Raw genomic sequence first — 27,451 nt, forward strand, 5'->3', positions numbered from 1 at the left:
GTATGGTGTTCTTTGGATGCAACTCAGCATTCTTTGTCCTTCAAACACGACGAGTTGAGTTTTTACCAAAAAGTTATATTTTGGTTTCATCTGACCATATGACATTCTCCCAATCCTCTTCTGGATCATCCAAATGCACTTTAGCAAACTTCAGACGGGCCTGGACATGTACTGGCTTAAGCAGGGGGACACGTCTGGCACTGCAGGATTTGAGTCCCTGGCGGCGTAGTGTGTTACTGATGGTAGGCTTTGTTACTTTGGTCCCAGCTCTCTGCAGGTCATTCACTAGGTCCCCCCGTGTGGTTCTGGGATTTTTGCTCACCGTTCTTGTGATCATTTTGACCCCACGGGGTGAGATCTTGCGTGGAGCCCCAGATCGAGGGAGATTATCAGTGGTCTTGTATGTCTTCCATTTCCTAATAATTGCTCCCACAGTTGATTTCTTCAAACCAAGCTGCTTACCTATTGCAGATTCAGTCTTCCCAGCCTGGTGCAGGTCTACAATTTTGTTTCTGGTGTCCTTTGACAGCTCTTTGGTCTTGGCCATAGTGGAGTTTGGAGTGTGACTGTTTGAGGTTGTGGACAGGTGTCTTTTATACTGATAACAAGTTCAAACAGGTGCCATTAATACAGGTAACGAGTGGAGGACAGAGGAGCCTCTTAAAGAAGAAGTTACAGGTCTGTGAGAGCCAGAAATCTTGCTTGTTTGTAGGTGACCAAATACTTATTTTCCACCATAATTTGCAAATAAATTCATTAAAAATCCTACAATGTGATTTTCTGGATTATTTTCTCTCAATTTGTCTGTCATAGTTGACGTGTACCTATGATGAAAATTACAGGCCTCTCTCATCTTTTTAAGTGGGAGAACTTGCACAATTGGTGGCTGACTAAATACTTTTTTCCCCCACTGTACATATACAGTACCAGTCAAAAGTTTGGACACACCTACTCATTCAAGGGTTTTTCTTTATTTTTACAATTTTCTATATTGTAGAATAATAGTGAAGACATCAAAACTATGAAATAACACACATGGAATCATGTAGTAACCAAAAAAATCAAAATATGTTTCAAATTTGAGATTCTTCAAATAGCCACCCTTTGCCTTGATGACAGCTTTGCACACTCTTTGCATTCTCTCAACCAGTTTCAACTGGAATGCTTTTCCAACAGTCTTGAAGGAGTTCCCACATGCTGAGCACTTGTTGGCTGCTTTTCCTTCACTCTGAGGTCCGACTCATCCCAAACCATCTCAATTTGGTTGAGGTCGGGCGATTGTGGAGGCCAGCTCATCTGATGCAGCACTCCATCACTCTCCTTCTTGGTAAAATAGCCCTTACACAGCCTGGAGGTATGTTGGATCATTGTCCTGTTGAAAAACAAATGATAGTCCCACTAAACCCAAACCAGATGGGATGGTGTATTGCTGCAGAATGCTGTGGTAGCCATGCTGGTTAAGTGTGCCTTGAATTCTAAATAAATCACAGACAGTGTCACCAGCAAAGCACCCCACACCATAACACCTCCTCCTCCATGCTTTACGGTGGGAAATACACATGCGGAGATCATCCGTTTACCCACACCGCGTCTCGCAAAGACACGGCGGTTGGAACCAAAAATCTCACATTTGGACTCCAGACCAAAGGACACATTTCCACCGGTTTAATGTCCATTGCTCGTGTTTCTTGGCCCAAGCAAGTATCTTCTTCTTATTGGTGTCCTTTAGTAGTGGTTTCTTGAATGAGTAGGTGTTCTAAAACTTTTGACCGATACATAACATTTATGTAAAAGTAAGAGAGACAAATTAAAGTGAGTAAAAAAGGTTTATTATAATTAAGACAAAGCTACTCTGCCACACAGAGGTTTGCAGTTCGGTTGAATAGTAGCTGATATTGGACAGCGTTGGTACAGAATTCCAACTCATGACTCGGTCACCCCTCTGGAGGTCATATTAAGTAATGTGCACTACTTGTGACAAAACAAAATAATAATATTTACATCTTAGGGCATACAAACTTGATTAAAGCTGAACTCCGCGGTAGTCAAAATGATCCGACTCGTTAATTTCTCTCTTGAATTCAGAACGGTGCTGTGCCAGAATTTGGACTACCAGAGCCCGGCGCGGTATATGGTTGGGAAAACGTACCTCAATCCAGAGATGGAATATTTCGCTGTACTCCTAATCGTCCCGAAATGATGAATGGTGAATCGAGAAGATTGAAATACTGATCGTTTTTAGTTAAACTGCCTTTTGTCTGCATGCTAGGTTAGCTAATGATATAGCAACCCATTAGATTCAACAACACTTCCGTTGTGTTGTTGAATTCCCCCCAACGCTAACCGTCGTATTTTCATGGAATCCAATTGGCTGCTATAGCATAAGCTAGCATGCTGACGAAAATGGTCAACATTCTGGCAAAGCACCGTTCCGACTCAAGAGAGAAATTAACGAGAGTCGGATCATTGTTGCTACTTTTCTGATTTTGCGGGGTAAGAAAAGTGATGAGGGGCATCCGTTAAACAGTTATTCAACTTTGTATGTCCTTATCAATCATTACAAAAAATATATAAATAACTTTAGAAAAAAGAACAACCATGTGATGGTATAATGAAATGCCCATTATTACAGGATTCCTGGTGGCTGGCCTTTTCCTGCGATTTTCTTGGAGCACTCCAGTAGAGCATTGTGAATGTCTTTGGCGCAGGAGATCTGTGACTTGATCATGCTGAGGTACTGTGAGTAGGACAGGGACTCTGTCTGTACGGTATCAGGCTTGGTGGCTGTTGGGACCAGGTTAGGAGAGTGCTTGGCACTGTCAATGCTCTGGGATAAGCACTCGTAGGCAAGCCGCTATGGGGGAAGAAAAGAGGAGTAATAGTGAGCGGATGACCAGGCTGCCAACTTTATCGATTCATAAACTAAAATATATGTTATGGTGAATGATGCTAGGCACTCTAAAAGCTAAATATAAATAGGACATTTGTGTAGTAATAAGAGGTGGTGAACTATTTCATTTTGGGACACAATTTCACTGGAGCATGGAAATACAAGCAGGTTGTGTGTGTGTGTCTCACTAAGCAGAGTTCCAGCTGATCACACAGGGCATAAAACTCTTCCAGACTCTTGTCAAACCGCTGTACACTGGCATCACTGCTCTTTCTGAAACACAAAGGAAAGTTGTGCATCTCCAGTTCCAGAAAATACATGCTTATAGGCTGTGCATGTTCCATTGAGAGTTAGGGAAAAAGGGTACTTACATGCCATTGTCAATTGATGTATTATGTCCCAAATTTAAAGAGGCAATCTTCATGACATTCTAGACAGAAAAGAATGCTTAGTTATCCTATATTTGGTGTAGCTACATTTCGCAATACCTGTACATAGCTATATGCATACATATTATATTCCATTAAAAAGCATTATCCCCCTATTCCCTGTCTCTGACCACTATTTGCAGTTCAACTAAAAAGGTAGCCATTAAAAATATTGCCTAGTCAGACCATTATTACTGTTCCAGCTGGCTGATGGACGTTATTATTTAGGTAGTGTAAAGCGTAGCACAGAGAATTTTCGACCAACCTTTACTTGTCGATACTTCCTCAATTCCCGACATGGAAGACAACACATTGCTAGTTGCAGATGGTTCATTTGAATTTAGAAAATGCTCCATTATTAAATTTAAATCAATATTTTGCTCCAATAAGTAATCCAACAACGTGTACACCACCATCTTGTCTATTTCAAACCTTCTTGAGACAGGTGGGTGTCCACCCCAAAGTTCTGCATGTCATGAGTGCGACTCAGAAATCTTGAATGGGTTGAATTGGGCCGGGTCCTGGACCCTGCACCTATGATTGAAATTAGAGCCAGGCGGATCTCCATCACCTTTGGTAATGCTAATTTTATAATGAAAAATTGTTGTCCACATTTAATATTTCCTCAGTCAACAACACGAGTAATCAACAGTTTACAACCCCATAGTAGAAGAGTTTACCTATTCAATTGGTCATCTTGTCGCATTCTATGGGAGAAAATAATACTCCTCTGGGTGCTTTCAAATTGCGAGTGGCACAGGGAGAAAAACATGTATGCCCAGTCATTGCACAACATTCTTAATTAATGCTGTCATGGGGAAACACTTTTGAAAGCAGGTTAATTGCCACTGTTAAAAGACCAGGATCACAGCTTTCTATTCTACTTACATTTATTTCTCAACTCCTAAAAATTTGCAAGTTGGACCCTTTTAAAAACAGTTTTTAGCAGCAACATGGATTAGGCGCGTAGCGAATGGCGTTTAACACATTAGCAGAGATCTGAGCTGAATCAAACCGGTTAGCTACTAGCGCTTCTCATGACACCAATTGATGCATTGGAGTCATTCAATTTCCGTTATGATTAGCTGAGGGCCAATGCAACGGCGGCTGACGGAGCGCTGAAACTCTATCTAAATTCAAATAGGCCTATAGGGCCCGGCCTACACCTCACATGCGATAGAGTTTTGGAAACATTTGGTATTAAACTTTCATATAAGCGAGAAATAATTGTTCAAATACAAAAGATACACGTACACTTGTATGTAGTTTAGCAAAGTTGCTTCCTGTTTGCACCCGGCTATTTACAAGAACACCGCCTAACCCTAACCAAGACTACACTTCTTCCCCCCCGTCACCGGGAGCTTAACTGGGGAGGAAGTGTCTTACCTTGGTTTGCCCAGTGTTGTTAAATTCTGCCGGGAGCAACCAGGACGCAACTTTGCTAAACTGCCTACAGTAAGTTTATCTTTTGTATTTGCAATATTTTTTCTCGCTGATGTGAAAGTTAAGTTCCAAAGGTTTCCAAAACCGTATCACAAACAGGATTAGTAAGGTTCCTAAACGTTACAACAGCGCGTCAGTATTGTAGTTCATTGATCCAGCTGTTATATGCGGGATTGATTGAGAATTCTACCGCTGGGTAAGGCTTGAGTACTCTAGAGCTAGTCAGCTGGCTACAACCTTGGCTGAGTACCACACACACACACACCTCTCCCAATTTAACCACTGGTTGAATGACACTCACCCGTCTCAATCAATGACAATATTTGAAATAGACAGATGGCAGCGTACACATTGTTGGATTACTGGAAGGATCGCCAAGTAAAGGTTGGTAGAAAATTCCCCTTTCCCCTCTGTGTGGCAGTGAAGAAACCAGACTGACCAGCCATTGTTACCAGCTCATGTAAACAAAACGTGGAGTACCTGGAGGCTCTCTTTTAATTGTGGAATAAGCATTTTGAATCGATGAACAGGGTCGAAATCTTGCTGTTGACTCAACTGCTGTTGTTGAAGTGTAGCAGCTTGTTGCATTCCAACTTGGGGCATCGGTCCACCGGGTTGTTGCTGTGCAGCCATTTTGGTCAACTACTTCTTCGGGGAGGTTTGACGGGGGACTACATCCTTTCATGGTTCATTGTCGCCACCTACTGGGTGGGATGAAAACTCAAACTTCAACCCCAAGGATAAATAGTGATCGGGTCTTTTTGGATACTTTTCCTAGGCACTAACTCCGCCATGGTTCATTGGACAAGGCCTATGAGCAAAATGAATGACGTTTTTGTAGGGTTTTGGGATAAACGCCGAAAATAAGGTCTGTGGTAAACACAGGATTAGGAGATCTTATACGTTTTGTTCTATGAGATAATCATTAGTTAACTTCACATTTTGTGAATTTTGAAGAATTTATGTAATAATAAAAACACAAATCACAAAGGCTTCATAATTCATAAAGGTCCTATTTCCTCATAGAACAAAGCGTATAAGATCTCCTAAGCCTGTGTTAACGTTTATTCCAAAACCATATTCTTTCCGCAATCATTTTTCCCATAGGGATGGCTGAACGAACCAGAGGTATCTTATTTCCGGGTTTTAGGACTAAATATATTTGCTACAAGTGAAAAACATACCACAGCTTATCCATTGTAGTGACCAGACACTAAAGTAGCTGCTCTAAGAACGAACCAGAGGTAACTTATTTCCGGGTTTTAGGACTAAATATATTTGCTACAAGTGAAAAACATACCACAGCTTATCCATTGTAGTGACCAGACACTAAAGTAGCTGCTCTAAGAACGAACCAGAGGTAACTTATTTCCGGGTTTTAGGACTAAATATATTTGCTACAAGTGAAAAACATACCACAGCTTATCCATTGTAGTGACCAGACACTAAAGTAGCTGCTCTAAGAATTAAAATAAACGTCTTCAAAAATGGAAGGCAGTCAGGAGGCAAGAACATGTGGCACCATTCTAGCCAAAGAGAAGGCAGATATGTGTGTGAACAACTCAGATATAAAGTGTTTTTTCTCAAAGTTGCCAGGATGTCCTACTTATATCAGTACACTCCTAACACCCTAAGCGTTATGTAGTAAGTATATGCTTTTTGGTCTTACTTTAAGTTTAGGGTTAGCCATAAGGTTAGCAGTGTGGTCAAATCAAATCACATTTTATTTGTCACATGCGCCAAATACAACAGGTATTCACCTTACAGTGAAATACTTACTTACAAGCCCTTAACCAACAATGCAGTTTTAAGAAAAAATACAATCTAATATAATACGAAATAAAAGTAACAAATAATTGAAGAGCAGCAGTAAAAAAAAAAAAAATAGTAAAATAACAATAGCAAGGCTATATACAGGGGGTACCCGGCACAGAGTTAATGTGTGGGGGTACCGTCGATGTTATTGCGGTAATATGTACATATAGGTAGAGTTATTATAGTGAATATGCATAGATAATAAACAGAGAGTAGCAGCAGCGGGGATGTTCAGGAGTCTTATGGCTTGGGGGTAGAAGCTATTAAGAAGCCTTTTGGACCTAGACTTGGCGCTCCGGTACTGCTTGCGGTGCAGTAGCAGAGAGAACAGTCTATGACTAGGGTGGCTGGAGTCTTTGACAATTTGTAGGGCCTTGCTCTGACACCGCCTGGTATAGAGGTCCTGGATGGCAGTAAGCTTGGCCCCAGTGATGTACTGGGCCGTACGCACTACCCTCTGTAGTGCCTTGCGGTCGGACCCCGAGCAGTTGGGGCACTGAGCACTGTTAAGGTTAGGTTTAACATCTGATTTTAAAAAGAGGAACAGGAGAAATAGGCGGGGTTTCTGACTTTGTGACTGTGGTAACTAGTGACGATGATAAAAGTCCGTAGAGAAAGGAGGCCCCTGGTGGTGGTTGTTTGTAAGAAACCCCGTAGTGAATCGCTTTGCGCTTAATGCAACACAAATCCAAAATGGCAGGAGCTGATGGAGACGATTCTCTCTACCCTATTGCCGTGCTCATTGACGAGCTTCGTAATGAGGATGTGCAGGTAATCACCGATGCTCTGTTCATACGACGTTCAAATGGGATATTATATTGGTGGTATTTGTTTCACTTAAACATGTCTGATTTCAAAAAGGATAGTAAGCTAACATCCCGAGGCCTTTTGGCCTGTTCATGAAGTCTCAGCCCGGCGCACCCAGTCTGGCTAACTAGCTGTCTAGCGTGTTACTTGGTGTGATAAATATCAAACGGAATAGCTGCATGTCGTATTTAGTTACAGCCAAAAATGTATAGCTAGCTAACTAACTAGTTATTTGACGGTGTAAAAGTAACTGCTGCTAGCTAATGTTAGCTAGTTAATGGGTCACTTGGTTAGCTAGCTAGTGTGCCGGGCTATCTATGCTACTGTAGTTAGCAGCGAACTAGTTAATAAATGTTAACTATCTAGCTAGCTCAAATTCGTATGTTAGCTTGCAGATGAACCTAGCTACTTGTTTTATTATTGAAATATCAATGTACAATACATACATGATAACGTTACTGTATGCTAATTAGCAAGCTCAAATATGTATATAGCTGCTAACTACGTAGTTTCCTTGTTGTACCTGCCGGTCATCCAGCTCCACCCTGGTAATGGTAGTGAGATTATCATTATTTTCATGTTGTAACTAACTTGTTAGCTAGGTAACTACTGACATGGTTAGGTATGTACTATATCTGCATCTTGCTTTGGTGTCTCTGAAATCATTACAAAAACACACACATTTTCTATACTCTAGAAAAAAGTTGTATCATGTTCATAGGAATGCACCTAAATGGGAACACATTTTTCTTCTCTGAAATGCTCACATCTGAAATAGTCTTTATAGTTTGCCTCACTGAAATGCTAAGAATCTTTTTATGGATAATGGTGTCTCCTCTTGTAAGTTTCATGTAATAACATCACCTGTCATTGTTTACTTTCCAAGCTGCGACTGAACAGCATCAAGAAGCTGTCTACCATCGCACTGGCCCTTGGAGTGGAGAGGACACGCACTGAACTCCTCCCCTTCCTCACAGGTATGTCTTCACCTTAAGACCCCAGTTACAGCCATCCTCATGAGTCATGAGTAAAGACTTGTGAAAGGCTAATAATTCTGACTGAGTCAACACTCTTTAAAGAGATTCACCGGACATTGCACAACCAGCATCAACATTGGCACTTTGCTGGAAATTGTTCTGAGATAGCATGCATTGAAGCCAGTAGAATTCATCAATCTAATTGTGTTGTCATGCCAATGATGTTTCACACCTGACCTCTTGTAGACACCATCTATGATGAGGATGAGGTGCTTCTTGCCTTGGCTGAGCAGCTGGGCAACTTCACCATGCTGGTGGGAGGCCCAGAATATGTTCACTGTCTGCTGGTATGTATCTGGCATTGAGCATATAAGATGCATACAGATATTCAACACAATTTGACAGAGTTAGGTGTACATGCATGGGTTTTCTCAACATATCCAGTCAGCTACACTACATATACATACACATACTTATGTCCCTTTGTCTTTCTCCGCAGCCGCCTCTGGAGAGCCTGGCTACCGTGGAGGAAACGGTGGTGCGAGACAAGGCGGTGGAGTCTCTGCGCAAGATCTCCCAGGAGCACTCTCCTGTGGACCTGGAGGTGCACTTTGAGCCCCTGGTGAAGAGGCTGGCCAGTGGTGACTGGTTCACCTCCCGCACCTCTGCCTGTGGCCTGTTCAGCGTCTGCTACCCCCGCGTGTCCAGCACCGTCAAGGCTGAAATTCGCCAGTGAGTAGCTATATCAGGAGGGATGTATCTAAGACCTGATTAGCGAAGATCCCAGGGGGATTGAAATATGGTCTATTATGTGTGTCCCCAATAATCACTAGGAGCATAATATTAGAGTTGCGGACATTACTTTGGCTCATATCAGGGGCTAGTCACACACTAGCCTTGCAGTCCCAAATCAATCAGATCGGAATGATTAGCTACACTCTTTCTGTAGAGGAGATACAATGGAAGTATGGTCTGACGGTGGGTGGTATGTTCTCTCCACAGGCATTTCCGCACTCTGTGCTCAGATGACACTCCAATGGTGCGCCGCGCCGCAGCCTCCAAGCTTGGGGAGTTCGCCAAGGTTCTGGAGCTGGACTATGTCAAGAGTGACATCATCTCCCTCTTCACTGCACTGGCCTCCGATGAGCAGGTACTCTATACACGCACACAGGGCGTTCTGTGACATTGCGGTGGGAAGTGCCTGGAATTCTACCAGCCAATTCCTAAATCGACTGGCCAGTGGAAATAACATGGCCATACAAAATATGTTTTTGAATGGGGATGGATGAATATTGAATGGGAATAGAACAATCATATTTCAGCTAATTCAGTAGGTAGCCCCAACTGGGACTCAAAACCGGGTCTAGCTATTGTTAACCCAACGCCTCAGCAGTTAAACCATGAAATCCGTCCCATGGGGATCGTGTGTTCACACGATGCATTTCTATGGTGTTGCTACAGTATTTTATTAAATTGGCACAATGAGAAATAATCCCATGATCCCCCCGACTGTAGGACTCAGTGCGCCTGCTGGCGGTGGAAGCCTGTGTGAGCATCGCCACGCTGCTGCCCCAGGAGGACCTGGAGACCCTTGTGATGCCCACCCTGCGCCAGGCCGCCGAGGACAAGTCCTGGAGGGTCCGCTACATGGTGGCCGACAAGTTCTCTGAGGTAAGCATGTGGAAACATTGATATGTTGCATGTAGCCATAATGCCTCTAAAATATTTGCTGCTTTACTGAACCTGGAATGGAAGCAATGGGGGCCGACATTCAATGCTTCACAGATGGTCACTTTAAAAGGGTGATTTTTGTAGTTTTTAGTGTGCCTATCCGTAACGTTTTTGTGGTAAATTGAGAAATAGATTTTTCAAATTTGGTGGAGGTATTTGCACAAATGTTGCTATCATTTTAGTCTAGTAGGATGAGTTATATTTTCAGTTGTTTTACTGGATTGAACTTAAGTAATACAATGCTCCAAGGGGAAAGTAGAGTGGACATGGATAGCAGGACAATTATGGGGGCCTGTAATGTTCTTAGTCCCCCAGCGTAGAACTTTCTTAATGTCCTCATTGCCACTTACGTTCACTACACTAACCCATTGATTTCTAACCCATATGACATTCTGTTGTCATTTAGTATAAAATGGGTCATATTGCCACTGTTTCATAATATGTTGTAGAAGTTCAGTCAATCAATGTAAAAACTTTCATGCAACCTCACACACGTTAAAGCTTAGCAAATGTTTTTTTGTGCACCACACTTACTGAAAGGTCCCCTACCACCTTCCCCCTCGCCACCATGGCCTTTGGGAGCCTGTGTTCCCAACCCAAATTCCATTAGTTTAGTGTGTTGATCAGCAAATCTCAGAGCAAGGTTTGAAGGTGGGATCGTGTCAGGGCCGTAGATAGAGATCTCTGCTGGATGTTAATTGCTATGTCTAGTCTGTGGTAGGAGTAGAAGTTCCCTCAGCCAATTCAACAGTTGGCAGGAAACTTCCACACAAATTAAAGCCTGGCAATGGCAAATAGTTTTGTGCACTTTCCCCCTTGCTACCATGGACTTTGTAGCCTATGTGTTCACAACCTGAATCCCATCAGTTCAGTGTCTTAGTCATGGAGTATCACACACAGGTTTAGTGGTGGATGTTAATTGCCATGTCACTGATTCCACAGCTCCAGAAAGCGGTTGGCCCAGAGATCACCAAGAATGACCTGGTCCCAGCCTTCCAGAATCTGCTCAAGGACTGCGAGGCTGAGGTCCGAGCCGCCGCCGCCAACAAGGTCAAGGGTGAGTGTCTGGATGCTATCCGCCAGTCCATAGAAAGCCTCTGTTGAATAAAATAGAACGGTTTGAATGAGAAGCTTTTACGTCTAATAGACCACGGTATTTACAAACACCATTCCTGTCCTCAGAGTTCTGCGAGAACCTTCCAGAAGACAGCAGAGAAACCATCATCATGACTCACATTCTGCCCTGTGTCAAGGTATAAAAAAAAACAGTCACTGTTCACTTTTATCCCTTTTTTATTCTGCTAATTTACGTGCGCTGGTGTCTTTGACCTGTCAATTTCTCACTTGATGGAAGTAACTCCTAGCACCCATGACCAACGAAGGGGCAAAAAAAGCATTTATCTTTTCAAAAATGTATAGCTGTAGTGCTTTAGACGAGCAGTCCTGTGTTCTGAAGTCTTGACAATAACGTGAGTTAAGCAAATTCTCGTGTTCAGACGTGAAAATGCACAAGCAGTGGATATTTTTAGACACCCACAAATCAATTTCTAGCGTTATAGTTAAACTGATTAACCTGTTGTTCTTGACCGTACTTTCTATACGTGAGCCGGGAGGATATTATGCTTCGTAGGTTGGGGCCTAGGAAGAGATGAGGACTTGAGCTCAGTATAGCTTTTGGACAGCAGGGGGTACTGTTGTATTTAAAATGTCTACCAAACCACCACACAACACCTATTCACTGTCGATGTGTTAGAACTCACTGGTTGGTTCCTGAGTTTAAATGACGGCCCTTCTTATATTGTTTTGGAAATATATTTTTGGGCAATAAATCTCTTCTAGGAACAACCCCAGCATAAAATACAAAAGTACAATTATAGCCTATACCATCTTTTTGTGAAATCCCAAGTCCTTATCAAATGTTATTCAAAGCTGGTCCAAATATGACAGAAATACAGTATATGAGCTAGGTGCTGCTATTATTAACCAATGTGGGATAAATGGCAAACTGTTTTCATGAAAGCATTTGAGAATATAAGAACTTGCGGAAATGCACTAAATGACCAAAAGTATATGGACACCTGCTCATCAAACATCTCATTCCAAAATCATGGGCATTAATATGGACTTGGTCCCACCTTTGCTGCTATAACAGCCTCCACTCTTCTGGGAAGGCTTTCCACTAGATGTTGGAACATTGCTGCGGGGACTTGCTTCCATTCAGCCACAAGAGCATTAGTGAGGTCGGGCACTGATGTTGGGCGATTAGGCCTGGCTCGCAGTTGGTGTTCCAATTCATCCCAAAGGTGTTCGATGGGGTTGAGGTAAGGGCTCTGTGCAGGCCAGTCAAGTTCTTCCACACCGATCTAGACAAACCATTTCTGTATGGGCCTCGCATTGTGTACGGGGGCATTGTCATGCTAAAACAGGAAAGGACCTTCCTGAAACTGTTGCTACAAAGTTGGAAGCACAGAATCATCTAGAACATCATTGTATGGTGTAGCGTTAAGATTTCCCTTCACTGGAACTAAGGGGCCTAGCCCAAAGCATGAAACAGCTCCAGACCATTATTCCTCCTCCACCAAACTTTACAGTTGGCACTATGCATTCGGGCAGGTAGCGTTCTCCTGGTATCCGCCAAAACCAGATTAGTCTTTCGGACTGCCAGATGGTGAAGCTTGATTCATCACTCCAGAGAAGTGAGATTTCACTGCTCCAGAGTACACCAGCTTCGACGCTCATTGGATGTGGCAGGGCTTGCAAACTATTACAGACTACAAAGGGAAGCACAGCCGCGAGCTGCCCAGTGACACGAGCCTACCAGATGAGCTAAATTACTTCTATGCTCGCTTCGAGGCAAGTAACACTGAAACATGCATGAGAGCATCAGCTTTTCCGGACGACTGTGTGATCACGCTCTCCGTAGCCGATGTGAGTAAGACCTTTTAAACAGGTCAACATTCACAAGGCTGCAGGGCCAGACGGATTACCAGGACGTGTACTCCGAACATGCGCTGACCAAGTGTCTTCACTGACATTTTCAACCTCTCCCTGTCTCACCGACAATGACGAGACAGCGTATAGGGAGGAGGTCAGAGACCTTGCCGTGTGGTGCCAGGACAACAACCTCAACGTGATCAAGGCAAAGTAGATGATTGTGGACTACAGGTAAAAGAAGAGGACCGAGCACGCCCCCATTCTCATCGACAGGGCTGTAGTGGAGCAGGTTGAGAGCTTCAAGTTCCTTGGTGTCCACATCACCATCAAACTAACATGGTCCAAGCACACCAAGATAGTCGTGAAGAGGGCACGACAAAACCTATTCCCCCTCAGGAGACTGAAAAGATTTGGCATGGGTCCTCAGATCCTCAAAAGGTTCTACAGCTGCACCATTGAGAGCATCCTGACTGGTTGCATCACTGCCTGATATGGCAACTGCTCGGCCGCCGACCGCAAGGCAATACAGAGGGTAGTGCGTAAGGCCCAGTACATCACTGGGGCCAAGCTTCCTGCCATCCAGGACCTCTATACCAGGCGGTGTCAAAGACTCCAGCCACCCTAGTCATAGACTGTTCTCTCTGTTACCGCACGGCAAGCGGTACCGGAGCGCCAAGTCTAGGTCCCAAGAGGCTTCTAAACAGCTTCTACCCCTGAACAGCTTCTAAGACTCCTGAACATCTAATCAAATGGCTACCCAGACTATTGGCATTGCCCCCCCACCCCTCTTTTACGCTGCTGCTACTCTCTGTTTATTATCTATGCATAGTCACTAATAACTCTACCTACATGTACAAATTACCTCGCCTAACCGGTGCCCCCGCACATTGACTCGGTACCGGTACCCCCTGTATATAGCTTTGCTATTGTTATTTTTACTGCTGTTCTTTAATTATTTGTTACTTTGATTTCTTATTTTATATTGTTTTATTTTTAGATTTTTGGTATTCTTAAAACTGCTTTGTTGGTTAAGGGCTTGTAAGTAAGCATTTCACTGTAAGGTCTACACCTGTTGTATTCGGCGTATGTGACAAATACAATGTGATTTGAGTCCAATAGCGGCGAGCTTTACACAACTCCAGCCGACGCTTGGCATTGCGCATGGTGATCTTAGGCTTGTGTGCGTCTGCTTGGCCATGGAAACCCATTTCATGAAGCTCCCGACGAACAGAGGCAGTTTGGATCTCTGTAGTGAGTGTTGCAACCGAGGACATGCACTTCTGCACTCAGCGGCCCCATTCTGTGAGCTTGTGTGGCTTACCAGTTTGCGGCTGAGCCGTTGTTGCTCCTAGACGTTTCCACTTCACAATAACAGCACTTACAGTTGACCTGGGCAGCTCTAGTAGGGCAGACATTTGATGAACTGACTTGCTGGAAAGGTGGCATCCTATGACTGTAAGGCCATTTTACTGACAATGTTTGTCTATGGCGATTGCATGGCTGTGTGCTCGATTTTATACACCTGTCAGCAACGGATGTGGCTGAAATGGCAAAATCTACAAATTTTGAAGGGGTGTCCACATACTGTTGTGTGTGTAAATGTCTGGTCTGTAGAGCAGAGTAACGCTTCACAGCACCGGATCAGCTTGCGTAAACAGATGATTCATTTCAACACAGAGGCTAATTTCTGCTTACCTTTTCCACAACGGCACTGTATTCTATGGGCAGGATGTGGACTTGTGGCCTTATACACCTCTTGAGGAACATTGTAATAGTGATTCTCTAACTTTTTCCGATGCCACTTTTCACCTGAGGGAAATAACAATGTAGCAATAATATTGTCACATAATATTGCCCTATTTGAAAAGACCTGATTTGCTGTCCCTGTCCACTGCAATATCTGACTCTTTCTCTTCTGACAGGAACTGGTGTCTGACACCAACCAGCATGTGAAGTCTGCTCTGGCCTCTGTCATCATGGGCCTGTCCACCATTCTGGGCAAAGACAACACAGTAGAACACCTGCTGCCTCTGTTCCTGGCCCAGCTCAAGGACGAGGTAATCACCTTTGATTCATTACTGCTCCTATTCGTTCTATTCATTAGGCACCAAATGGCAGAAAATAGGCTGAAATTGGGAGGGTGGGAAGGAATTCTTGGACTAGGCAAAATATCTTCTATGTCTAATCTGATCACCCCCTTAATATCCTCTAATGCTATTGGCCAGGCTCAGGATCAGATGTACCTGGCTGGCTCCCTACCGGAGTATAAACCTAGGGATGGCCCTTAGAGCGTTTGAACCTTTTTCCTGGTGACATATGTTCTAGTGGTGGTAGGCTATTTGAGGTTTTCATTCTGTGTGGATTCATGCTGACATATCCTTCCTAAATGAACCTGTATCGCAGCCAAAATCCAGATGACTTAAGACGTCGGCGCTAGCGGACTACATTTACATACAGTGCCTTTGGAAAGTATTCAGACCTTTTACTTTTTCCACATTTTGCTAGGTTACAGCCTTATTCAAAAATTTATAAAATTGTTTTTTCCCCCTCTATTTACACAAAATCTAAAAAAAATCCGGTTTTTGCTTTGTCATTATGGGGAAATATGACAAAGCAAAAACAGGTTGTTATACATTTTTGATAATTTATCAATAAACTGACATTTACATAAGTATTCAGACCCTTTACTCAGTACGTTGTTGAAGCACCTTTTAGAATAAGGATGTGATGTAACAAAATGTGGAAAAAGTCAAGTGGTCTGAATACTTTCCGAAGGCATATGGTGGATTAGTAATACTGGAGTGGGAAGGTTTGGGTAGATGACGTGAATTGCCCTGCAAAATATAAAGGTGCACAAATACACTGAGACATGGTTGGCTGTCATCTATGACAGCCTTACTATTAAAAGATGTTCTAGTTTGCATTGCAGCCAACGCTGAGTTGACAGGGTTTGTGTCATAAAGGATTAGTCCGAACGGACAACTGGGGTGCAAAACGCCCCGAATGACTCACGGATATAAACATTATCTGTATTCTTCAATATTTCTAATACAAATATTTAGTCCTTGGATTGTGTACTGTCCCTCAGCTGGCTGCCATCTCTGTCGTATCCTATTTGGCTTGATGTGAAGTGTAAAATCTGTCTGCACATTCGGAGGCTAAGAATCAAGTGTCTGGGACTGGCAGCATGAGTTGGGGACGAGCGGAAGGTCTTTGGCAATTATTTTAGCCATTGTTTATAATGTTGAGATTGGAGCCAATAAAGGTGTCATTACAAGCAGATGGGGATGCATAAGCAATAGCTCAGATTTTCTGTCACAATGATTTTTTCCACCTTAAGAACGCTTGAAATAAAATGACGTTCATTCTTAAAGGAAGACGGACATATGAAATGTAATGTTCCCTAATGTAATTATCCCCACGACCTATACAAGAGATCTCTCTCACTGCAGTCTTACCTGCTCTCTCTTCTCTTCTCCTTCCCTCTTTCTCCCTGCAGTGCCCTGAGGTGCGCCTCAACATCATCTCCAACCTGGACTGTGTCAACGAGGTGATCGGCATCCGCCAGCTCTCCCAGTCGCTGCTGCCCGCTATCGTGGAGCTGGCCGAGGACGCCAAGTGGAGGGTCCGCCTGGCCATCATCGAGTATATGCCCCTGTTGGCTGGACAGCTGGTGAGTCCTCGTCTGCGTCCCAAACGGCACCCTATTCCCTATATAGTGCACTACTGTTGATCAAAGCCCTAATAGGGTACCGTTTGTGACTCAACCCTCCAGCCCCACTTCTGGAGACCTCGGTCTGTCCCGTCCTCCCTTCCCCCTAATCACACATCTGTCTGTGGCCTACATCTGCCTTGTGCCATGCGTATGTGCCACAGTTTATGGTGGGCAAGTGCTGGTCACCCAATATCATTGTAAAAAATGGCTATGCAATGTATAAGTAATTCAGCTAGCTTTATTTGTGCTTTCTAAGTAGAAAGTGGCATACCCCAAATTACTATTCAGTAATAGTGTTGCTCACACTGTAATATTTGAAGTGAAAATAGTTTAGAAATGGATGATCTTCTAATCTCTTCTGCAGGGAGTGGAGTTCTTTGATGAGAAGCTGAACACCCTCTGCATGGCATGGCTCATTGACCACGGTAAGACCCCCCCCCCCCCCCCCCCCGATACACACCACTCTCTGTTCAATGCATTTGTCCTGTGTCCACACCGTGAGATGAGTCAGTGGGAGTAGTAGGATACTAACGTTGGACAGAGGTGGGTCACATCCCAGACGGACCATGTCCCATGCTGCTCTCTAAGCTAGCAGTTCTTCCGCCCTCCCCCGCATCCTCTGTGGTTTGGGGGGGAGAGAGGGAGACGTGTCAGGCTGCAGCTCTCTCTCAGCCTCACGGCTGTGCCAGTGACAGGTCTGACAAGAACCCAGTGACTTGGACTGGGAGAGGCCAGGGAAATGTTCACTCCTGCCCTCTCCTCTCTAGCTGAGCTGGATAGAATGGGAAACATACTGTAATACAGGCTGCATCCCAAATGGCACCCTATCCCCTGTATGTGCACTACTTTTAACCAATGCCCATAGGGCTCTAGTAAAGAGTTGTGCGCTATAAAGAGAATGGGGTGCCATTTAGGATGCAATCCATACTGTAATACACAATCACAGGTAGGCATTTGGAATGAGCAAATCAGCTATTTTCTGCAGTAGCCTTCTCTATTTTTACAGGGACAGGTTTTTGTGCAGCACAGGTGCAGAACGTATAGAAAATGTGAACAGGCGTCCTGGGTATCAAGATACTACTCGGTATCGTGATACTTGGTCTGTTATCATCACATCACTAGTAAAATGTTGGTATTGTGACACCCCTACTCTGAAAATAGGCAAATCTTCTTGCAGTTTAGTTACTTTATGTGTTTTGAATGCGCTAGTGTGATTTGGAGACCTTGTTGGCTACGTCTCTTCTGTCTGCCTTTTCACGTCGCCAGAAATAAACATTTTAACCTGCTCCTTTTTTAGATGGTCCTACAGACAGGTTGGTTGTTTAGCAACAACCTGCACTTGTGCAACTATGGGGCAAAACTGACGGGATGAGTTAGCCTGTTGACAACATGTAGACTATATTGAGTCTCCAAATGTTTATTGAAACATAAATACATTTGCACCTGTCTCTCAAAAACATTGTTAGTTGTTGGTTAGCTAGCTAGTGGCTGAGAGAACATGTGCTGTTGTAAAGCACATTTATGGCCATTGCTTATACCCTGTTTTTCTGCTATTCGAGTGACTCAAATACTCATTTCAGACAAGGAGAAAAAAATAATGTATGTACACACAGTGCTTTCGGAAAGTATTCAGACGCCTTGACGTTTTTGCAAATGTATTAAAATAAAAAAACGGAAATATCACATTTACATAAGTATTCAGACCCTTTACTCAGTACTTGTTGAAGCACCTTTGGCAGCGATTACAGCCTCAAGTCTTCTTGGGTATGATGCGACAAGCTTGGCACGTGTATTTGGGGAGTTTCTCCCATTCTTCTCTGCAGATCCCCTCAAGCTCTGTCAGGTTGGATGGGGAGCGTCGCTGCACAGCTATTTTCAGGTCTCTCTAAAGATGTTCGATTGGGTTCAAGTCTGGGCTCTGGCTGGGCCACTCGAACATTGAGACTTGTCCCGAAGCCACTCCTGCGTTATCTTGGCTGTGTGCTTAGGGTCGTTGTCCTGTTGGAAGGTGAACCTTCACCCTGTCTGAGGTCCTGAGCACTCTGGAGCAGGTTTTCATCTGTACTTTGCTCCGTTCATCTTTCCCTCAATCCCAACTAGTCTCCCTGTCCCTGCCACTGAAAAACATCCCCACAGCATGATGCTGCCACCACCATGCTTCACCGTAGGGATGGTGCCAGGTTTCCTCCAGACGTGACACTTGGCATTCAGGCCAAAGAGTTCAATCTTGGTTTTATCAGACCAGAGAATCTTGTTTCGCATGGTCATTCGTTTAGGTGCCTTTTGGCAAACTCCAAGCGGGCTGTCATGTGCCTTTTACTGAAGAGTGGCTTCCGTCTGGCCACTCTACCATAAATGCCTGATTGATGGAGTATTGCAGAGATGGTTGTCCTTCTGGAAGGTTCTCCCATCTCCACAGAGGAACTCTGGAGCTCTGTCAGAGTGACCATCGGGTTCTTGGTCACCTCCCTGACCAATGCCCTTCTCCCCCAATTGCTCAGTTTGGTCGGGCGGCCAGCTCTAGGAAGAGTCTTGGTGGTTCCAAACTTCTTCCATTTTAAGAATGATGGAAGCCACTGTGTTCTTGGGGACCTTCAATGCTGCAGAAATGTTGGTACCCTTCCCCATATCATCTGTGCCTCGACACAATCCTGTCTCGTCAACTGTGAGACCTTATATAGACAGGTGTGTGCCTTTCCAATCAATTGAATTTACCATAGGTGGACTCCTATTTGTAGAAACATCTCAAGGATGATCAATGGAAACAGGATGCACCTCAGCTCAATTTCGAGTCTCATAGCAAAGGGTCTGAATACTTATTTAAATAAGGTATTTCTGTTTTATTTTTTATACATTTGCAAAAACATTCTAAACCTGTTTTTGCTTTGTCATTATGGGGTATTGTGTGTAGCTTAAGGGGGAAATGATTTAATCAATTTTAGAATAGGGCTGTAATGTAACAAAGTGGAGAAGGGGTCTGAATACTTTCTGAATGCACTGTATCAGTCAGTAACTGGCAAATTGGGAGGGGTGGGGGCAGGGGGGCTGTTAAAAAATGGATGTTTTAAATGAGTGCTAATTGAATATAGGGGAAGCAGTGCATAACATCAGCCAAAACAAGACTGAAGCAAGCCATTTATGATTCCCCTCTTGGCAGCTTCTTGTTATTGTTGCAAACTATCTGACTATTCAATCGTAACTCGCACCTTCCGGCCACGTCGATGCGCGCATCATATTCGTGACATTGTCAGCCAACCTGTCTATAAAGCCTTGAACAGCAAGATTGTATGTCTTATTGGCCTATCTCTCGAGTGCATCTGTACTAATCCTGTTTAGAAAAAATGTGTTCTGAGAGCTGTCCTCAGTGTTTAGACTAGATTATCTTTGTCCTCCTCAGAACACCTGCTTTGTTTCTCGCATGGAAGCATCTCTTTAGCTCTGGGCGACAGTTTTCCCTAGTTACAGATCTAGGATCAGGATTTCCTCCCCCAATCCTAACCGTAGTTATTATTGGGGGAAATGCAAAACTGACCCATAGTCAGTGTCTAGGGGCAATTTCACCACTGCATACCTCAACCTACCTTACATCCCCCATTTCCCTTCAGGAGTTATGGAACAACCATCATGGCTGTAGGAATATAAGAAACAGGATGCAGACGGGTCAATAGTTGAACATTACCTATACATTTGTCAGACACAGTGGCCGTGTCCAAATACCTGTACTTGCGTTTTAAATAGTAGGCTGATTGGGTATGGGGAAAATATACTGAACAAAAATATATACGCAATGTGCAACAATTGTGTTGACAAAACTGCAAATTTTTGTGGCCTTTTATTGACCCCAGCACAAGGTGCACCCGTGTAATGATCATGCTGTTTAATCAACTCCTTGATATACCACACCTGTCAGGTGGATGGAATAACTTGGCAAAGGAGAAATGCTCACTAACAGGGATGTAAACAAATGTGTGCATAAAATTGAAGAAAAAGCTTTTTGTGCGTATGGAACATTTCGTGGATCTTTTATTTCAGCTCATGAAACATGGGACCAACACTTTACGTGTTGTTTTTTTTGTTTTTTTCATAGTATATGAAATAAATAAAATATTTTTTAATGCTTTTCAATGCCAGGATGTCCTCATTTTGCCTTAATCTAGTAGAATTCGCTGCACACTAAGGAAGAGAAGCGTCTTTTCAAACCCACTTGTTTGACAACAGCTGATAAGAGGATGGGCTGTACCAAAATGAACGAATTGTGGGAAACGGCGCAATTAAGCATTAGATTACATATTCTCAGGATGGGGGTGCCTAGTATGTTACTTGTTACTTACTGCATGCATTTATACTAAACAGTACATTCAAAGTAGTATGATTAGTACACAGTGTTTTTAGTAAGACGTTGGCAAGACAGATTTCTGACACGGCCAGTATCACACAGGTTTTAATATCCCATTGTGGCTCCAAAGCCTTTGCTCCACAGTCTAATGGCAATGTTCTTCTAGCCCCAGCTTGGCTCTCTAGCAGTCTCTTTATGGCTGTATTAAGGGCCAGATGATAGGGTTAGGTCAGTGGGTTAGAAATGAGTTGTAACCAGGCCCCCTGGTCTCTCTGTCCAAAAGCTAGTATCGAATATCAGGAAATCAGGCTTGTGTGTACCCAGATGTTATGTCACTGTATTCTGGGCACAATTGAGTGTTTTTTTTAGCAGTTCTGCAGTCACTAGCCTCTTTAGCCATGATTACTGATGGGAATGTTTTCTATGCAAATGGAATGTTTGCCACTCTATTTATTTGTTACTTGGCAAACAAACTGTGACAATAAGCCAAAGATGGCTGCCAAACTGGAATGGCTAGAAAAGCGCTCAAAAGAACCAAGAATCCTGACAAATGTTTTTTCAAGCGCCGGGTACTTGAGGTTTTTCCTGAGTATTGTACTGACGGCCACTCGCTTGTAGAGTTTGGATATGTCTATATTGAACTTTGATCTCTGTGTAATTGAGTTTTGTACGCATTTTCTTTTCGGTTAGATCACCATTTCATTTGAGTAATGCTAGTCAATAGGTCCAACTAGTTCTATTAATATTATAGTTTTGTAAAGGAAAACCCTGACACTTTTTCCTGACTACTACTAAAAAGAAACTACTAGGCCTAACTGTATCTAGTTCTACTGGCCAAGGTCTCTAAGCGTCTGTTTGTTTTCGCCAGTATACGCTATCCGCGAGGCAGCCACCTGTAACCTGATGAAGCTGGTGGAGAAGTTTGGAGCCGAGTGGGCCCAGAACACCATTGTGCCAAAGGTGCTAGGCATGGCCAACGACCCCAACTACCTGCACAGGATGACCACGCTCTTCTGCATCAACGTGAGTCCTCATGACCTTCACCACACACACACCCACCCTCAGATACAATAGGCGTATACTACGATGGAAGCAAGATCTACTCAGGTTTTTATAAAGCTAGCCATAGTACGAAGGTGGATATTGATCATGTTGCTGCCGCCAACTCAAGCAGGCTTGTAACTTTGCGTGCGTGTCGCACATGGCTAGTTGAATGCCAAACTATTCTTTGAGTTGATGCTGAACCATCAATCCATGGGCGAGTCAGTGCCACATCTTCATTTTTGCCGAAATCAACATGAAAGAAGTTCTTACAGATTTAGCAGGCTATGGTGTAAAATAGGATATTAGAAGTGCATATTTTATTACGTATCAATGCACAAACAGCTGTTTTTTCCCCACCATATCGATAAAATAATTGAATTTAGTCATACAAAAGTTTTACTATGCGTGAACTTTCAAATGCTTGCTGTCATTACTAAACGTTTAGTGATGGGTATTTTAATATTACAAATTTTTAACACCTTTTGATTCATAAAATATTTAATCATTCGTCTTCCTCAAATGAAGTGGATGATGACGCAATCTTTGCGAAAGGGAGGGAATCTGTTTTCATTGGTCCTCACCTCGCTGCTCAGTCATTTCATTCAGGGTAAATGGAGTGAGTGGCCTGCCCTGGAGCAGGTTAGTTCTGAAGGATTCGCTGCCATAGAAATGTACCTGGCTAAAAGGTGAGGCACTTTCGTATCACCGGTTATCTCGAGTTTAACTCTGAATTGACCAAAGTTACCTCGCTTACTCTTCAAACCTGATTCGTAGTATAGGGCACATCTCATTAAACCTCAGATGGATTTAAACCAAGTCATCTTTGGCAATCATTTTACTTCTAAAACAATCATACTTTTTTTTTTTTTAAGGAAACTTTCTGTCCCAGTCAGTTATTCTTGTCATTTATTATTATTTTACATCTGATATTTTAGGCATTTATCAGATGCTCTTATCCAGAGCAACTTAGTCACTTGGGTCTAACCGATCATTTGTTTATGCGTTGTTGGTTTCCGTGTCATCCACCCCAGGCTCTGTCTGAGGTCTGTGGCCAGGACATCACCACTAAGCAGATGCTGCCCGTGGTCCTCAAGATGTCCAATGACCAGGTGGCCAATGTGCGCTTCAATGTGGCCAAGTCCCTCCAGAAGATCGGCCCCGTCCTTGACAGCAAGTAGGTCCTCCTCGTCCACCACAAAGCCCTCGTTCATATCATTCAGGCCTACCTGAACAACCATCTCCAATTAATTGACCACAGTCTACATCAGGGTTGTGTTCAGTAGGCACAAAACGGGAGCAAATATTATGAAACTGAGACTCTTGCTTGAACTGGCCCAGTAAGGATGCTCATTTGAGTTATTCCGTCACAGTATGTTTTGCGTCTACTGAACACGACCCAGATCTCCATGTCCAAGCTTCATTTCCTACCAGTCAGCTAATCCATTATGGCACGGGAGTGTGGGAAAATGTGTGCCCTGTGTGAAACGTTTTGTTTTTCTCAGTGCTCTGCAGACAGAGGTGAAACCAGTCCTGGAGAAATTAGACACAGACACAGATATGGATGTTAAGTACTTTGCCCAGGAAGCTATAAGTGGTAAGTATAGTACTCTGTCCATTTTCTTCTTGTATGAAGTCTCCTCACTAGGGCCACGTTCAGTTAGGCACATGTTGTGGAACGTTGCAGATAGAAATGTCCTGAATAGAGCTGCCGTTAGTCCTTGTGCTACATGTTTGTTATACATAATATGCCCTGCTGAATGCATTTCCTTCTTGTCATTCTGATTCCTTGTTTCTCCCCATAGTTCTGGCCCTTGCATAAACCAAGCTTGGCTATCCATAGGAAACAACAACCCAAGATGTCACGACATTGCAAACACTTTTCACAATATATTTATTGATGTTCAAGAGCAACTGGTGATGTATGGAGAATTAATGGAGCCTATTAACACCTATTTTAATGTTTTCTTTACTCTGTGATAATAAAATGTCCAGGAAAAGCGCAGGCTAAGTTCCCCTCGCTGTAAATCTTTTGCTTCTCCAAGTGTGATGAAACATGCATTTAGCACAGCATGCTGACCACTGCATAAGTAGCATTGCTGGTTTGACCCACACAGTCCTCCCCTACATACATAGCCACTGACTACAACATTACTATTAGCACGGCCCCTTTCGCTGCCACATTTCTCTGTACGAAACACCCAGAACATGCGAGCCAGCTCTTGGTTGCATGTCCAAGTGCTAGACACATGCTATTGCTGCAGCAGATGGTGAGGAAGGATATTGTATTTGCTCGTGAAGACTCTGCAAGGCTAAGGCACCCGCATATTTGTTTACATGTGCTGCTCCCTCTCGGGGACGTTTCTCATGTATTCATAAAAGCTGTTGCGCAACACCACATCCTCTCTCTCTGTCCTGTGCAGGTGTTCAGTGTGTGTACAATGAAATATGGTTGAATTTGTCTGAGAAATGAGTAATACACAACAGTGTTCTATCGAAACGTAAAGGGATACTTCGGGATCTTGACAATGAGGCCCTTTATCCACTTCCCCAGAGTTCGATGAACTTGGATACCATTTTTATGTCTGTCCAGTATAAAGGAAGTTAGAGGTACTTTTGTGAGCCATTTAACTAACGCTAGTTAGCAATTACGCTAGCACTAGTTAGTAACTTCCTTCAAACTGCATGCAGAGCCATAAAAATGGTATCCACACGTCCATCTGACTCTGGGGAAGTAGATAAAGGGCCTCATTGCCCAAATCCCGAAGTATCCCTTCACGTAATGGGGACCACCACAAAGTGTTGCCCATCATTTGATATGTCATTATAGATTAGTTTGTATTCAGTTCATCCCTGGCTTTATTTCTTTTTCTGAGTCCTTTGTTTGATGCGGGGGGGGGGGAGAACAGTGGGAGTAATTGTCCAATCTCTCTTGCTATATTGCGCTTAATCTTTGTGCCAATTACTGATGAGCAATGGCTTTTTTTAGTAAGCTTTCGTAAGGTTTAACTCTTGATGGTTCTAATTTTATGTTGAAATTAAGTTGTGTGTTCTCTAAAGACAAGGCATCACTCCTCACGGGTTGTCATTCAGTCAGTTGAACAAGGCTGACCACTGCAGCTAAAAGGACTGGAGCACTGAGAATAGCAGGGCTCTGTGTGTGTGGATGGCTGTATAATGTTTTAAGGGATGGGAAGAGGGGGTGTGAATGATTTGGTCAGTTAGTCAAAATAAACTTTCCCTCACTGTCTCCCTCCCCATTTCTCATCGGTCTCTTAAATAAATAAACCTTGATTGTCCCATATCATGAAGACCCTGCTTTGGTTTTTATTGAATTCTCTCCACAATTGTGATGCTGTACTTGAACTGAATAAAGTAATACAAATTGTTTTACTCAAACCTACAATATAAACTTCTGCAACTGTTTAGTTGTCTGCACACCCTTAAATTTACAGATTTTGTTGCCTTAAAGGTAATCGGCGAAATTACGTTGCACAGCAGCGCCGCAATGAGCAAGATTAGACTGCGCATGTGCACCGATTCGCTTCAGGCTCTTCTGCGAAAGCCACTGGAGGGACGTTTTTAGCCTGGCACGCCAAAACTCCTAATTCCGACCCGAGTTAAGCGTGTGTAAATGAGAGATTCATTTTTAATGCATTTCTCTAAGCCTATTCTAACTTTGAATTGAAGCATGAGAATATCATGCTATTCACCTGCTATTCGTTGGGGATGGAGATCAAGGAAGTGGAGGTGTGTCTACAGATACGTTGTATTCTGACCTTGACTTAATTCTCTCATTCCACCACCTTTGCGCGCAACTAACGAATAAGGTCCAGCAACCTGTCGGTAACACCATTCTCGATGCACTGTAATTTACAAATGTATAAGAGCTAGGTAAATGAGTAAGCTGTTTGGATAAGGGAATATAAATGACAATTGCTTTAGATCTATTTTACCTTATGATTACTGGAGACGTGAAACCAGTCAAACTGAAGCATATCAACATATCACCTTTTCCACAGTGAAGTTTATGAAATGCTGGCCTTATAACTTGCGATGAAATTTGGAGACCCAAGCTATAGGCTGCTGTAGCCATGCGTAAATGACAGTATAGCGCCAAACCTACCGAGTTGATTTATAGAATGTTTTAATTATATGGCCGGACTTTTCACTGTATTTTTTTAAACAATTTGTATCATGTTAAATATTAGCCACTATCGGTAGCCACCGTCAATTATACCCACATACATTTAACAGACGCTTTTATCCAAAGCGACTTACAGTCATGTGTGCATACATTTTTACGTATGGGTGGTCCCGGGGATCGCACCCACTACCCTGGCGTTACAAGCGCCATGCTCTACCAATTGAGCTACAGAGGACCACACCATTTACACTGAGTATAACAAACATTAGGAACACTTGTGCCGTCAGAATAGCCTCAATTTGTAGGGGCATGGACTCTACAAGGGGTCGAAAGCATTCCATAGGGATGCTGGCCCATGTTGACTGCAATGCTTCCCACAGTTGTGTCAAGTTGGCTGGATGTCCTTTGGGTGGTGGACCATTCTTGATACACACAGGAAACTGTTGTGTGAAAAACCAAGCAGATTTGCCGTTCTTGACACAAACCGGTGTGCCTGGCACCTACTACCATACCCAGTTCAAAGGCACTTAAATATGTTGTCTTGCCCATTCACCCTCTAAATGGCACACACACAATCCATGTCTCGAGGCTTAAAAATCCTTCTTGAACCTGTCTCCATCTACACTGATTTAAAGTGGATTTAACAAGTGACATCCATAAGGGATCAAAGCTTTCACATGGGCAGTCTATGTCATGGAAAGGGAAGGTGTTAATGTTTTGTATACTCTGTGTATAACTGTCACTGACTTTTGCATCATTCCATTGCATTGTTAGATTACCTTTATTTCTATGTTCGTGTGGTTGTTCCTGAGTATCGCTAGCAAGAGTGGATCATATTAGGCTAACGTGTTACAAGTTGTGCAATAATTTGGGACATGTAGCCTATTTGAATCATTATGGAACGGAGACCATACGTAGCAGTTTAAACCTGGAGCCTAGCGCACGGTTCACGACGACTGAACTGTTGTCATCACAGTTCCATGATTAGGGTAGATTTATAGGACTACTGTTCAACCCCAATTGTACACTTTATGATTTTTTATTTTTATGTATGCACTCACTAACTGTAAGTCGCTCTGGATAAGAGCGTCTGCTAAATGTAAATGTAGAATGTTTTCGCACCTTCCAATATTTCATGTATTGAACAGTTGTATATGTCAACTTTCAGAATGATTTAAACCACTGTT

At 43.2% G+C, this 27,451-nt stretch overlaps 2 protein-coding genes across 4 annotated transcripts; one reads left to right on the forward strand and one right to left on the reverse strand.

Annotated features, from left to right (window-relative positions):
* Window positions 1–1,812: 1,812 nt before the first annotated feature.
* On the reverse strand, window positions 1,813–5,465 carry LOC311101754 (mediator of RNA polymerase II transcription subunit 29-like). The gene is made up of 4 exons (XM_084142937.1): window positions 5,242–5,465; window positions 3,262–3,320; window positions 3,079–3,163; window positions 1,813–2,854 (listed from the first exon to the last, which is right to left on the reverse strand). The coding sequence occupies exons 1-4, from the start codon at window positions 5,392–5,394 to the stop codon at window positions 2,627–2,629; spliced, it is 525 nt and encodes a 174-aa protein (XP_083999063.1). The 5' UTR covers window positions 5,395–5,465; the 3' UTR covers window positions 1,813–2,626.
* A 1,702-nt stretch (window positions 5,466–7,167) lies between these two features.
* LOC311101408 (serine/threonine-protein phosphatase 2A 65 kDa regulatory subunit A beta isoform-like) lies at window positions 7,168–25,421 on the forward strand. Of its 3 annotated transcripts, none has more exons than XR_014609922.1 (16): window positions 7,168–7,347; window positions 8,270–8,360; window positions 8,607–8,707; window positions 8,860–9,092; window positions 9,363–9,510; window positions 9,876–10,031; window positions 11,034–11,148; window positions 11,274–11,344; window positions 14,948–15,082; window positions 16,525–16,698; window positions 17,105–17,165; window positions 21,945–22,099; window positions 23,152–23,294; window positions 23,623–23,714; window positions 23,923–24,618; window positions 24,886–25,421. XR_014609922.1 is itself a non-coding variant. In XM_084142540.1 (15 exons), the coding sequence occupies exons 1-15, from the start codon at window positions 7,252–7,254 to the stop codon at window positions 23,937–23,939; spliced, it is 1,788 nt and encodes a 595-aa protein (XP_083998666.1). In that variant the 5' UTR covers window positions 7,168–7,251; the 3' UTR covers window positions 23,940–25,421. The 3 variants fall into 3 exon arrangements, 1 of the variants encoding a protein (XP_083998666.1); XR_014609923.1 differs by having other exon boundaries at window positions 7,234–7,347; window positions 23,923–24,603; XM_084142540.1 differs by having other exon boundaries at window positions 23,923–25,421.
* The last annotated feature ends 2,030 nt before the right edge of the window (window positions 25,422–27,451 follow it).

This window comes from Coregonus lavaretus (genome assembly GCF_964263955.1).
Source record: "Coregonus lavaretus genome assembly, chromosome: 26".
Taxonomy (NCBI): domain Eukaryota; kingdom Metazoa; phylum Chordata; class Actinopteri; order Salmoniformes; family Salmonidae; genus Coregonus; species Coregonus lavaretus.

Bases quoted from the DNA above. Each gene is read 5' to 3' on its own strand.
- LOC311101408 (XM_084142540.1), top strand. From the start codon at position 7,252: ATGCAACACAAATCCAAAATGGCAGGAGCTGATGGAGACGATTCTCTC. The intron at 15,083-16,524 runs GTAATCACCTTT...TTCTCCCTGCAG, and splicing joins TGGCCCAGCTCAAGGACGAG to TGCCCTGAGGTGCGCCTCAA. The intron at 16,699-17,104 runs GTGAGTCCTCGT...TCTCTTCTGCAG, and splicing joins CCCTGTTGGCTGGACAGCTG to GGAGTGGAGTTCTTTGATGA.
- LOC311101754 (XM_084142937.1), bottom strand. From the start codon at position 5,394: ATGGCTGCACAGCAACAACCCGGTGGACCGATGCCCCAAGTTGGAATG. The intron at 3,321-5,241 runs GTACTCCACGTT...TTTTCTGTCTAG, and splicing joins AATTAAAAGAGAGCCTCCAG to AATGTCATGAAGATTGCCTC. The intron at 3,164-3,261 runs GTAAGTACCCTT...TTTGTGTTTCAG, and splicing joins ACATCAATTGACAATGGCAT to AAAGAGCAGTGATGCCAGTG.